The sequence below is a fragment of the Stomoxys calcitrans genome, chromosome 5, assembly GCF_963082655.1.
Source record: "Stomoxys calcitrans chromosome 5, idStoCalc2.1, whole genome shotgun sequence".
In the NCBI taxonomy this organism is placed as follows: domain Eukaryota; kingdom Metazoa; phylum Arthropoda; class Insecta; order Diptera; family Muscidae; genus Stomoxys; species Stomoxys calcitrans.
Window position 1 is genome coordinate 21,330,911 of NC_081556.1, and position 15,306 is coordinate 21,346,216.

At 39.3% G+C, this 15,306-nt stretch overlaps 1 protein-coding gene across 1 annotated transcript in view; it reads right to left on the reverse strand.

The window, feature by feature from the left end:
- Positions 1-14,798, reverse strand: part of LOC106080863 (A disintegrin and metalloproteinase with thrombospondin motifs like) — a 323,287-nt gene extending 308,489 nt beyond the window's left edge. The window contains exon 1 of the mRNA XM_059368892.1: positions 14,662-14,798. Within this exon, the coding sequence (XP_059224875.1) occupies positions 14,662-14,733 (72 nt within the window). The 5' untranslated portion in view covers positions 14,734-14,798. The remainder of the gene's footprint in view (positions 1-14,661) is intronic.
- Between the last annotated feature and the right edge of the window lie 508 nt (positions 14,799-15,306).

Consider the following 15,306-nt stretch of genomic DNA (forward strand, 5'->3'; position numbering starts at 1 on the left):
AGGTATTTTTAGCTGTTTGCAGATCCATTCAAACGTATGCTGCTCAAGTTTGGGGATACTCTTATTTTGAAGAAGTTAATACACTGCAGAGATATCTTTTGAAACGGATTTTGAGAGTACCAAGTTTTACTCCAAACTACGTGTTGATGCTGGAAACAGATGTAGAAGATACCCAGATTTATACTCTGGGATTACATTTGAAGTATATAGAGAAAACACTGTATCACCATGAACCATGCAGGCTCCCGAAACAATTATCTAATATTATATTGGAGAAAAATACATTTTGGGCAAAAGAAATAGCTACCCTGTCGCAAAACTTTAACATACAATGGGACCAATCCACTTCATGTTTAGCTAACTGGAGGGCATTTTGCAAAAATTTACTCAGCAGCATAAAAATGCGACTACATGATGAGAGACTATGGAGACAACAGAACTGTCAGAGTCTGCGAATTTATAAATATTTGAATCCAAACCGAGCTCAGCTTTACCTGAACGATAAAAATTCTTACAATAAGATCGTATGGATATTCAAAACACGCAGTGGAATGATTCCTTTGGGGTATAATAAATTTGATTCCGATACATCGAGTAGAGAGTGTAAACTATGCAATTTGCGTGAGATCGAAACAATACAACACTTTCTGGGAAAATGTCCTGTACTTCAAGAATTCAGAATGTTATCATTTCAAAGACCAATATTAAATGAGGAAGAGGTGATTAGAGTACTTGATGGCGAAGAAGAAGAAGACTGGGATAGGTTGGCAAACTATATGGAAACCACTTATAAATATAGAAACTTTTTAATGAATGAATTCGATTAACTTAAATTTGTTTTATATATAATGCGATAGACGTAATTATTACATTATCGCAAATTCCAACTACTTCTAAAATTGATTTTTTTGAATCTTTGTATAAATTGTAGAATGAATGAAAACAAAAATTTTCTCAATAAAGAAGTATTACTACTACTACTACTAGTGTAGGTCGGTTGGTATTGTAAATGGGCCATATCGGTCCATGTTTTGATATAGCTGCCATATAAACCGATCTTGGGTCTTGACTTCTTGAGCCTCTAGAGTGCGCAATTCTTATCCGATTGGAATGAAATTTTGCACGACGTGTTTTATTATGATATCCAACAACTGTGCCAAGTATGGTTCAAATCGGTCCATAACCTGATATAGCTGCCATATAAACCGATCTTGGGTCTTGACTTCTTGAGCCTCTAGAGGTCGCAATTATTATCCGATTTGCCTAAAATTCTGTACGACAGATTCTCTCATGACCATTAACATACCTGTTTATTATGGTCTGAATCGGTCTATAGCCCGATACAGCTCCCATATAAATCGATCTCGCGCAATTCTTATTCGAATTGGCTGACATTTTACACAGGTCTCCAAAATATAATTTAATTGTGGTCCAAATCGGACCATATCTTGATATCGCTCTAATAGCAGAGCAAATCTTTTCTTATATCCTGTTTTGCCTAAGAAGAGATGTCGGGAAAAGAACTCGACAAATGCGATCCATGGTGGAGGGTATATAAGATTCGGCCCGGCCGAACTTAGCACGCTTTTACTTGTTACTTCTCATTTTCGTTTGAAATGAAGGTGATGGCAAATTAACGATAGTATCTATTCTATCGATATTTATTTTTAAACCATCGAAAATATCGAATGTTGCGATTATCAATAGTTTACCAGCTCTAGATATTTTAGCGTTAGCATGGTGCAAAAATTTTAAACGATCGGTTGATAAAGTTTTTTTTTTTTTTCAATTGACTAGAATCGACTATAATATACAAATAGGATGTCATCGTTTATGGTGAAGACTCTAGAGAGGTTGATAGAAACATATCTTAGGGCAAAGATCCCTGGGGATCGCCTATCTCAGCAACAGCATGCATATAGTAAGGCCAAGTCTACTGAAACAGCCCTTCACGACCCAGTCGGCTACATAGAAGGTTCTCTCGTTAACAAGGAATACACAATGGTAGTATATCTTGACATTGAGGATGCTTTCAATAATATAAAACTAAGGGCAATCATGAGGGAGCTGGGATTTCTAGATATGAATACTACCGAAACAGAAGATTATCAATAACTTAGTAATAGATTAAATTTTGGAGGCTTTGAAAGTTGTAGATTTACAAAGATGTATTAGCAGAAGAACGCCTTAAGGACATAAACTGTCTTCTCTTCTTTGAAATATAGCCATTAGCAATATATTAATATCTCTGGAAGAGAAAGGTGACATGAAAAAGTTTCCCGGCACTCTTAGAGATATACTTCAGACCACCCTACGTACGACAACGAAGTGGGCTACCAAAGGTTGTTTAGGCTTAAATATGCCTAAGAAGGAAGTTGTTCTTTTCAGCTGGAAATACAAGTTACCCACAGTGTCACCTGTCTCTTGGGAGGAGAGAATGTTTCATTTAATGACAGCGCAAGATACTTGGTCGTTTTGTTGAACCGGAAATTAAATATAAATTCTGCATTTTATATAGGCCGAAAAAGACAACTCTTACTATATATAGCTAGAGAGCTAATAGTAAAAGTTGGCGGTTTAAACCCCGTTTCATGCTCTGTTTGTTTACTACAGTGTTCAGACCTATATTGCTCTATGGTGTTGTGGTCTGTTGAACGGTACTTCAAAAATTCACCCACAGTTCAATACAAAGCCCAATCCAAAGAATGGCTTCTTTATACATCACAATCACACAGAGAACTACGCCATCTGACACACTGAATTTAATGGTTCACTTAATACAGCTGAACATTGTGGATAGACAATTGTTTGCGTTTGTTGCCGTGATGATATCATAATGGGTTGATCTAGATCATATTTGGATCAAATACCGAGAAGCCTTATAGGTTCAAATTTCACAGAAAACGGTTAATAAATGTTTTGTTTTTTTTTTTTTGTGTAAGGCACTAAATCGGCAGATCCAACTGTATGTCAGCTATATTCAAATAAGTTCTGATATGGACCATAATCGGTTCGGATGTTGGTTTAGCTAGCGCAACTCACTGTTTCAAATTTCAGTCGATACCCAATTCAGCTAAAATACGGAACAGTGAGTTGCAGTGGGACACCCGATATCCGAACGGAGAATGCACCAAATTGGAACATATTTAGATATATCTGCCACATATATCGATTTGCAGATTCAGGGACTTCAGCCCATAATGTCTGTATTTATAATCCGATTTTGCTGAAATTTGGAACAGTGAGTTGCACTAGGCCAACCGATTTCGGTCCATATATGAGACCTTATTGAGATATATCTGGCGTATAGTTTGATTTGCCGATTGAGGGTCTTACACTAAAACAAACTTCATTTATTAACAGATTTCTCTGAAATTTTAACCTATGACATGTATAAGCTATATCCAAATGTGGTCTGAGGTTGATCATACTCGGTTTGGATAACGGATGACCTAGCGCAACTAGCCGTTTAAAATGTCTGTGAAATCGGGTAATAAATACAACTTTTATGGGCTTAAGTCCCTGAATCTACAGATCTGTCTATATGGGCGCTAATAAAGCTTTCCGTAGCGCAAAGGTTAGCATGTCCATCTATGACGCTAAATGCATGGTTTGAATTCTGTCGAGAACATCAAAAAAAATTTCAGCGGTGGTTTCTAATGCTGGCGACATTTGTGAGGTACTTTGCCTCATAGCGATGCCACGCCGCTCGGACTCGGCTATGGAAAAGAGGCCCCTTGGAGGAACTTGAATCGGACAGTACTCTTTGATATGTAAGAGTTTGCCCCTGTTCCTTAATGGAATGTTCATAGGCAGATTTGCAATAATAAAGCTTGCTGTTTCGAATTTCAAAAAAGTCGGGTAAAAAATGGACTTAATATTCAAAATCGAGACATCAGTCTAGGCAACTATATCCACATATGTTCCGAACTGGACAATAAATTAAAGAAATACGGAAGGCTGTATCGCGATTACAACAGACGGAATACGGAGAGACACGCGGATACTCTTTAATCGCCTTAGAATTTTACGAGAATCAAAAATATATATACCTTGCAGGGTCGGCTTTGCAAACAGAATGACTGAATGAATATACATGAGCTATATCTCTATATCCTCTGGTGGGGGTATAATAATTATAGAGTGGGTGTGATGCAATTGTTAAAAGATGGTTAGCAGGTAAAATTAAGGATTTCTGCATAAGCTGTGAAGCCTTCGAGAAATAGAAAGCTATAGAACAATGACATACTACCATTTATGAACTGGCAATTAGTAGAAGTTCTATTTTAGGTTCTTGTTTCTTTGAGGACTTCTCTGATCTGGCTAGTTCAACAATAAGAAAGAAGACATCTTGTTTCTACATGCTCCTGTGATTTCAGAGTGTAGTGAAATGTCTAAGTGAGGTGCATTACAGACTTCCACTATAATATAACCTCGTGTATGCTCAATTCTCCTGGAAATGCAAAGTATTTAGGCAGCCACAGTTTCTTCCCGGGGTTTAATATAGATATAACTATTGTATAGTCGTCATGTAAATGATTTTGCCAAAATGTTGGCAGTAAAAGTTTGTAAGAACAAGAAATTTTTCGGCTGCTTCAGGCACCTTTTTTTCGAAAAAAAAAATTATTTGAGTACAATTCACTCCTTTTTTCATTTATCTCCCAAGGGGGAAAGGGGCTGCTTGACCATGAAAATTAATATTTTTTTTTTTGTTTGCAGAAAAAATTTTAGACACACAGCACAAATACACCATTACTGGGCGTTTCGAAGTAAGACCCCTCATCGGCACCAACGTATTTTCACTGGGCCCCATTTGGTGGCCTAAAGTTTATAACTTGCTTTTTTCTGGTATATAAGCTTAGAACACACAGGGACATTCCTATGAAATCTAAGATTACCACATCAAGTGCGTTGAGTTGTCGTTAAGACTTCTGACGGAATTCTGATGTTGATTCTTAATGAATACGGATGTGTTTTCCGACTTGTTTACATTAAGAATTCGAATGTTCCTTAAGAATTCGAATGTTTTTTCTAACTCGTCGTATCAATTGCTGACCGATTCTGCAATAAAAATTTGTAGAATTCGGATGTACTTTTCGACTTGCCTTATCGGATTCTAACCAATTCTGAAAGAATTCTTACAGTGTTCGATTGTGTTTTCCATCCGTTCAAATTGTAAATTTGCTCTTGAACATTCCATTGAGAATCTCCTTTAGTTTCTCACAAATGTCACTAGATGGTTAGCAGGTAAAATTAAGGATTTCTGCATAAGCTGTGAAGCCTTCGAGAAATAGAAAGCTATAGAACAATGACATACTACCATTTATGAACTGGCAATTAGTAGAAGTTCTATTTTAGGTTCTTGTTTCTTTGAGGACTTCTCTGATCTGGCTAGTTCAACAATAAGAAAGAAGACATCTTGTTTCTACATGCTCCTGTGATTTCAGAGTGTAGTGAAATGTCTAAGTGAGGTGCATTACAGACTTCCACTATAATATAACCTCGTGTATGCTCAATTCTCCTGGAAATGCAAAGTATTTAGGCAGCCACAGTTTCTTCCCGGGGTTTAATATAGATATAACTATTGTATAGTCGTCATGTAAATGATTTTGCCAAAATGTTGGCAGTAAAAGTTTGTAAGAACAAGAAATTTTTCGGCTGCTTCAGGCACCTTTTTTTCGAAAAAAAAAAATTATTTGAGTACAATTCACTCCTTTTTTCATTTATCTCCCAAGGGGGAAAGGGGCTGCTTGACCATGAAAATTAATATTTTTTTTTTTGTTTGCAGAAAAAATTTTAGACACACAGCACAAATACACCATTACTGGGCGTTTCGAAGTAAGACCCCTCATCGGCACCAACGTATTTTCACTGGGCCCCATTTGGTGGCCTAAAGTTTATAACTTGCTTTTTTCTGGTATATAAGCTTAGAACACACAGGGACATTCCTATGAAATCTAAGATTACCACATCAAGTGCGTTGAGTTGTCGTTAAGACTTCTGACGGAATTCTGATGTTGATTCTTAATGAATACGGATGTGTTTTCCGACTTGTTTACATTAAGAATTCGAATGTTCCTTAAGAATTCGAATGTTTTTTCTAACTCGTCGTATCAATTGCTGACCGATTCTGCAATAAAAATTTGTAGAATTCGGATGTACTTTTCGACTTGCCTTATCGGATTCTAACCAATTCTGAAAGAATTCTTACAGTGTTCGATTGTGTTTTCCATCCGTTCAAATTGTAAATTTGCTCTTGAACATTCCATTGAGAATCACCACGACTGACAAGACGTTCAGAAATCGTTCAAAACTCTTTCAGGATTGTCGGAAAAAATTCGGAACGGTTTCGGTAAGATCTTGTCGGAAGGGTTTAGAATTTGTACAGAAATGTCTGACATCTGAAATTTGGTTCACTGGGACCGTACATTTTATCACAGCTTCAATAGTGACGCAAGGCACAGCTAATATTTGAACTCTTAACGCCATATAAATGTGTACTTTATTTACGAATTTCATGCTATGACCTAAAATCCTCAACTGGATACCTTAGAAAATCCAGCATCCAACTTTGGAGTCCTGTCAGCACCATTCGCCAAGATAGAAAAATTGACGGTTAACATTTCCCTATTTACGAAAAACTGCTCTCTTATAGCGTGGGTTTATGAAAATTCTTTAACTCCCATTGACATGATTATTCACTTCCTCCAATCTAACCCAACCTTTCCCTTTTTTGTGTTTCAACTGACTCATGTCACTCTAAGCTTGCTAATCATTGGCGGAATTATGTTTGAGTAACATTCTTGGCATTTGCAAATTACAGCCAGCTAGCTGGCTAGCTACCCATTGAGCCAGTTACTCAGTCAAAGTTTGTTGCAATCTAAATCGGACATTTCACAACTACATCCGTCATTTACTGTGTAATGTTAGCGGTTGTTGCTGCCGCTGATGTTAGTTGCTTTAATTTTATCTTTGTCGTGTTTGAGGCTTTTTTTTTCATTCCTCAAAATCAGTGGACAAATCACGCGCTTGTGTAGCCATTAAAATTGTTAATTTTACCAGCTCATTTTGTTCTTATTGACAAATGTTGTTGTTGTCTTTTCATTATAGCTTTGAAAAAGACAAAAATGGCTGCAATCAATGCAGAAAGCAATGTAGACGTGAAAACTAAGTCAGCATTAAACATAAAATGTTTGTCATAGGTAAGTTTTCCTCGGGTAGAAAAGGGTTAAAATAAAGTAGCATACTTTTTTAAAGAGTCATTGACAATAAATAAGAAAACACTTTCGTACCTAGGAGTAAAAACGTTGGGTTACTCAACTCCTTGTTAAAAATTCATAAAATGGTTTACTTTTTAGCAATAACAAGTTATGGTCCAATTCGGACCATAATTGAACTGAATGTTGGAGACCATAGTAGAAGTCATTGTGTAAAATTTCAGCCAATTCGAGTAAGAATTTCGCCCTTTTGGGGCTCAAGAAGTATAATAGAGATATCGGTTTATATGGGAGCTGTATCGGGCTATAGACCGATTTTGATCATATTTGACACTTATTTCAATTTCAGCAAAATCGGATTATAATTACGCCCTCTGGAGGCTCAAGAAGTCAAGATCTCAGATCGGTTTAAGTGGCAGCTTTATCAGGTTATGGATCGATTTTAACCATATTTGACACAAATGTTAGAAGTCATAACAAAATACCTCATGCTAAATTTCAGCTAAATCGGATAAGAATTGTGCCCTCTAGTGGCTCAAGAAGTCAAGATTCAAGATGGGTTTATATGGCAGCTATACCAAGTTATGAACCGATTTAAACCTGATATAGCTCCCATATAAACCAATCTCCAAATTTGACTTCTTCAGCCCTTACAAGCCGTTTGGCGAATCACGATAGTGGTCGAGCGCGTAAAGCCAGCCGCTTGAAATTTTGCACAGATACTTATATTGATGTAGGTCCTTGGGGATTGTAAATGGGCCATATCGGTTCAGATTTAGATATAGCTCCCAGCCGCAATTTTTAGCCAATTTGACTAAAATTTTACATGTGGCGTTCTATTACGACTTCCAACAACTGTGCCAAGTACGAAAGGCGAAATTGGTCTATAACCTCACATAAATGCAAATATTGCCCATGAACATTCCACTAAGGAACAGGGGCAAACTTCTCACATATCATTGAGTGCAGTCCGATTCAAGTTTAAGCTCAATGATAAGGGGCTTCCTTTTTTATAGCCGAGTCCGAACGGCGTGCCGCAGTGCGATACCTTTTTGAAGAGAAGTTTTACATGTCATAGTACCTCACAAATGTTGCCAGCATAAGGAGGGGAAAACCACCACTGACATTTTTTTTCTGATGGTCTCGCCAGGATTCGAACCCAGTCGTTTATCATGTCATAGGCAGACATGCTAACCTCTGCGCTACGGTGGCCTCCGTGTCCCTGGAGTGTGTAAAGTAGTTCCTGGTCTCGCAAGGTCGTCTGCTTTAGAATTCCCTGTGATATCTCTGTAGCCCGGCACCCAGAACAGGTGAATTTTGAACTGTTCAGCCATCTCGTTGAGAGATCTGCGACAGTCAAGGGCGGTTTTTGTGTTCAGAAATACGTTCTCCAGGGATTTAATGGCTGCCTGGCTGTCTGAGAAGATGTTTATGCCAATCGTTGTAATGGCATTATATCGTAGCCATTCCACCACTTCCTTAATTGCAAGGATCTCTGCTTGATACACACTGCAGTGGTCGGGTAACCTCTTCGATATGACTAGCTCTAGATCTTTAGAGTACACCCCAAAGCCCACCAGATCGTTTAGTTTGCAACCGTCCGTATAGAAGTCTATGTAACTTCTGTTACCAGGGATATCGTGGTTCCAATCGGTTCTATCAGGAATAGTGGTACAGTAATTTTTATTAAAAAGCGGCCCATGTAGGGTGTTATCCACACTGCCTGGAACATTGGATATTGTATCAAATATAACACAGTGTTCGCAGCCGCCACATGAGCAATGAGAAGGCTCCCTTAACCTTACGTCAGTGGTCGCTGCAATTTGGGTAGCCACAATGTCCAGAGGCATAAGATGTAGCATTAAATTCAGTGCATCAGATTGTGTCGTTCTCAGTGCGGCTGTGATGCACAAACAAGCCATCCTTTGGATCCGGTTAAGTATTGAGCAGTAGGTGGATTTTTGAAGCGCCGTCCACCAAACCACAACACCATAAAGCATAATAGGTCTGACAACTGCAGGATATACCCAATGCATGACACGCGTTCTAAATCCCCTACCTTTGCCAGTGGCTCTCTTGCAGGTGTATAGGGCAACAGTGGGGAATATAACGATAAGTAAACCTACATAGCTTGTTTTTAATACCATAGATTCTAGAATAGAACAATGTCCAGCTATACTTAAATATTCAGAGGTCTAGCTGAAAATATTGCATTCACAATCTCCACCGAAAATGAAGGGCCACACAACAAATTTGGCCTTAGAACTGCAATCCCCTTGAGGATTTGTTGTGATGACCCAGAACCTTCTGCATATCATGGAAGCCTAAGACATTAGAAACTTATATTATAACCCTTTTTTCTATAAGTCGTCATATTACCGCCATGTATGCTTTAGGAAAAGTACATCTAGGCATTTCATATACAATAAAAATTTCATGTTTCAGCTCTCTATATCCGCTGATAATTATTGTGTGTCCAATTGTCTTTTTTTCTCCTTACAAGACTTTTCCATCAAGCGTAGCCCCAGCTACATTTATCATGTACTGTGTGTGTATGCTGCTAGCTGTTGCAATACTAAATTCACGTGCTCAATCAACAGAGGATGGAATTTTTATTGACTTGTTACTCAGTCTGTATTGGATTTCCTTTTTAGGTAACAATTATACAAATCATTGCTAACACTCACTCACTGACAGTTCAAATGGAATTGCATCATTTAGAATGTGGGTAGATTTTATTACCTTTTCGCATGGGGGAAAGAAAGAGAGTTCACACCTTTAATCCCTCATTCATACGTTATTGTCAGCTTTTTTTTCCTAACTGTGATCGTAAAATAATGCCATAATTTTAACACCTCACTTTACTTATTCAAATAGCCGAGTCATCGAAAGCGTATGGTTGTGGAATTATAATTAAATTAAATGTATGAAACAAGAATAATTTATATGCCACATTTGGCTATTAACAGATGGAATGCGCAGGATCAACTGTAAATGACCACGACTCACTTCATGTTTCACATTTGAATACGTTTATTGTTTTCCAATTAAATTGTTTGTGGTGTTTGATCCCATTGATGTTTTTCTGTAAAACTTTCCGGGATGCAATGAACGAATCAATTATTTGGGATATTATCGCAGTAAGGGTAGAAATATGTGAAAATCGACGCCCCCGCAACTTCTGCAGAAGTCGTTACTTGCAACCTTCAGTCTGTCAGACAGTGGCCTGTCATAGCGAACCGAATGACTGAGACGTCAGTTCTAGTCAGTGACAGCAGAGTGGTAGACCTTTTCTAGTCTAGATAAGGCAACATAATTTGGAGTGTTCACAATCTCCCCTTTGCGACCACCATTCGTTGACTTTAGAGCTTACATGTCGCTAGAGGCATACCCACAGATTCCAGTTGTCCTGGAATGTGTAAGGTAGTTCCTATTGTAGTATCGTAAGCCCTTCTTTTCTACAATTCCATGGGATAACTCTGTCGCCCGGCACACAATACAGGTGAATTTTGAACTGTTCAATCATTTCGTTGAGAGATCTGCGACAGTCGAGGGCGGTTTTTGAAGTCAGAATTATGTTCCCCAGAGATTTGTTAGCTGCCTGCCTGTCGGAGAAGATGTCGCTAGAGGCATACCCACATATTCCTGTTTCCCTGGATTGTATAAGGTAGTCCTTAGTATCCCAAGCCCTTCTAGGGTAGAAAAATAGCCCAAAAATTTAACTGTTTAAGTTTTCGAAGTTTCTACACCCATAGAAAAAATCAAGCACAGCGATGACAAAATGACCGTATTCATTCATTAAAGTGAATCAACACACAGGTGTTATCAGATCAACCACAAATGTTTATAAACCAACAACAGTTTTTTTTGAATGAAACATCCACATTTGTTAACATTCTCACATTTTTTAGTGAACAGTTTTTAAAAGATTGCAAGAAATGGTACCGAGTATTGAACCTGTATTCCATCCATCCCATTGAATGTTTACTAAACCAACCAAAGTTAGCAATGAGACATACCAATGCGATTTCAGCTGTCATAAACTGGAAAGATAAAATAGGTTATTTATAAATTGTAGGCCACTGTAGCTCCGAGGTTAGCGTGTCCGCCTATGATGTTCAAAGCCTGGGTTCAAGTCCTGACGAGAACTTCTGAAAACATTTTTAGCCATGGTTATCCCCTTCTAAGGCTGGTGACATTTGTGAGGTTCTTTGTCATCCAAAAACTTCTCCTCAAAGAGGGGAAAAAGCTTTCGGCCCCAACAAAATCTCTACACTGATGCTGAAAAATCTGGATCTTCCTGGAGTCGAGTACCTTACATCGGGTATTCATGTCTTTGAATACCCGATGTCTGAAAGATGTGCAGAGTGATCTCGCTACTGAAGCCTGGAAAGGACCCGAGTAAGGGGGAGTCTCATAGACCGATCTCCCTTCTCCCACCTGTAGCCAAACACTTGAGAGACTACTCTTTCCGAGCTTCATTGGAGAATTGCATTCGGCGAATGGAATTTCCAAACCCAGTAGAGCGTAACAGGTTTTTTACCTCTGCCCTTCCTCTACCTTCCTCCATTCCACGCCCTGCAGACGGCATTGGGATCGTATCATATGCAGACGATTGTACGATCATGGCATCAGGTCTCGCACCCATTAAGCTAAATTTCTACCTTAATGAACTTGCCGTTTATCTCTCTGCAAAAGATCTGAAGATAGGTGACAGATATCTTAAACCATATTTTGCCCATGAACATTCCACTAAGGAACAGGGGAAAACTTCTCACATATCAATGAGTGCATTCCGATTCAAGTTTAAGAAGTTTCTATATGGCTTAGTACCTCACAAATGTTGCCAGCATTACATATACAACAAATTTTGCCCATGAACATACCCTGGCGTTCAACGTTATAAGTGGACACGCTAACCTCTGAGCTACGGTGGCCTTGGCCACATTGTACACCACAAATACGCGTGAGCTGAATGTGAAAGTCGATGGAGTAACGTTTCCGACTATCAAGAGTCCCAAAATACCTGGTGCAACATTTGATAGCAAGTCACTTGCCGGCAGCACTTCGGGTGCTGACAAAGAAGCCTTTCTGTGGTAAGTTATGCAGCGCCAGTGTGGTCTAGTCAGCCATGTAACATGCAGATCTGTCAGTATGCTGCTCTTTGAACTACGACGGGCTGTTTCCTTAGTGCTCACGGGGACCACCTTCATCAGCTGACAATGATCGTACCCTTGCGAAGATATAACTACATGCTGTCCAAGCAGTACCTTCTGGGCTGTTATCGCAGGAACCATCTAAATCATCACCTCGTGGATAGGTTTCCACAGACCAGAAGCCTCAAGGTTGATCTGCTTGATCTAGTGCGAGAGTTTCAGCGTTACAAGAGAGAACCTCTAGATCAAGTGGCATATCAAGCGGGTCTAGACAGCACACACGGAAGCAGATGCGGTGAGTAGCTACCGCATGATTTTTGTCCTTGGAGAACGACCACTATCCATTGCACCTGAGGATATTGACCTCCCCCGGCAAACCAGAGTGGTTCAGGCCAAATTACGATACAGATGCATTCGCCTCAACTCCTACAGAGCAAGAAATTATGCCAACGTGCAGCATGTGGGTGCAATTTTGACCTGAGACCACACGTCACCTATTTAATTGCCCAGCCAGATCCACTCGACCCAGACCCAGATCCCACTGGACGCATCCCACCGTAGTCGCAGAGTTCCTGGATCTATATACTTAACAGTATCAAAGGACATGGGACAGAACACAATACACTGCTACAACAACAACAGTAGTCACAAAAGGCTGTTATAACCTATGGATTGCCTTGAGTTGATAAGACGTATGAATCGATTTGTTTGTGCAATCTAGCCTTCGGTCATGGCTAGAACTTCAGATTACCATGTCCCCATGCCCGGCACGGAATAGCTGTGAGCAGGCTGACCTGGAACATTGAGGTCCGATCTGTGTGGTGTTAATTGTTGTCACGAGAAGCTTAGCTGCGAGCTACCGCGTCCACAGGTTGTGGATAGTGGAATGCTCCATACGGAGTAGCTGCAACGGCAGTCGCGGACAATCAGCGGTATCAAGCGGAGAGTCTCAGTAAGAGGTCGGGTGCCAACCGACTCTTGCACAAATACTGAGTGCCTATGATGCTCGATATGATAGGGAGAGTTATTGGAGAAAAGATACAAGACATGGCCTTACCATCACATTGATCATATTGGCTAGCGTCAGTATTTTATTATTAACGCATTATTTAGGTCCTATTAATGCTGATTTAGACGGAGTACATCCCTCCGTAGGCCACTCTAGCGTAGAGGTTAGCATGTTCGCTTATGCGCTGAACGCCTGGGTTCAAATCATGGCGAGACTATGAGAAAAAATTTTCAGCTGTGGTTTTCCCCTCCTAATGCTGGCAACATTTGTGAGGTACTATGCCATGTAAAACTTCGCTCCAAAGAGGTGTCGCACTGCGGCACGCCGTTCGGACTCGGCTATAAAAAGGAGTCCCCTTATCATTGAGCTTAAACTTGAATTGGACTGCACTCATTGATATGTGAGAAGTTTTCCCCTGTTCCATAGTGGAATGTTCATGGGCAAAAATTTGTATTTTTACATCCCTCCGGAGGCCACTGTAGCGTAGAGGTTAGCATGTCCGTCAATGCCGCTGAACGGCAGTGTTCACATCCTGGCGAGAACATCAGACTTTTTTTTTTGTTTGATTGACCCCTCCTGATGCTGCGACATTTGTGAGGAATTAGTCACATTTTAAACAATAGTACGCCAGCCATGTAAAATCTTCTACCCAAAAAAGTGTTCATGGTCAAGTTTTCATTCGCACCTATCATAGACTACATATTTACACTATGGCAAATTAAAAAAGGACACAAAAGAGGCGGGTCAACATGTTGTTTTTGTTGTTGTTATAGCCACATTTTCATGTGTAGTTGGCAATCTGCGTCAAGCTTCTGTAGGTGAGCAAGCTCGTTCCGGTCCAAAGGGCCGATCGCCGCGGGGACCGGGTGGCCATTCGTTATTTAAAGTCATCAATAACTCGCCTTGTCATATCAAGCATCATAGGCACTCAGTATTTGTGCAAGAGCCGGTACCATCCGGCCTCTCACTGAGACTCTTCGCTCGATACCGCCGATTGTCCGCGACTGGCATTGCATCTACTTCGTATGGAGCATTCCACTATCCGAAACCTGCGGACGGGCCCGGTAGCTCGTTGGTAATCTTTTCGTGACAGCAATGAATACCATACAGATTGGACCTCAATGTTTCAGCCTGTGTGGTGCACACAACTATACCGTGCCGGGGCGGATGAACATGTTTCATGTAAAACGACCATAGGTGCAAACATACCAAATTCAATTCGGGTTCCATGTTTTTTTTTTGTAGGCAAAAGTAAAAGAAAAAAAATACGTCTACTTACATCTGGCAGTGCTCGACATGTTGTGACCGCTATCGACACTATGGCCAACGCTATAAGAATTATATGTGACATGTTTGTTCTATTTTAGGTGCTGATGATGGAAATGATGGACCTTAAAAAATAAAACGAAATAACGAAAAAAACTGAAAATAAAGAAATAAAAATAAAAATTAGTTAAAAAAATTAGAATAACAAAAAAATAGAATTCATAAAAAAATATTAAATCGAATTGAATGAAAATTTAACTAAAAAAAATATTTAAAATATATGAAGTTTTTGTAATCACTGCATTTCATATGCCTCCATTAAAGCATATTACCCGAAGCATGGCAAATGAATTTTAATGTTAAGTTCCACTATAAAAAGCAGGTATGTGCTTGAGACATTTGATTTTTCTCATGACATTTCTTATATCAATTTATAACCCTAGGAGTTGTATCAAAAAAGATAGGTCTGTTTGTTACACCTAATACCTTAAGCTGTAGAAAAACCCCATAAAACTTTGCATAAATCCCAAATTTCTAGGAAAATTTTTAGTGAAGCAATAAAATTTGAACCCTTGGGTCAAGAGTTATTAGCCCCACAATAATTAACACGCATAGGTTTTTGCCTAGAAACAAAACATCATATCCAACAAAATGCGTA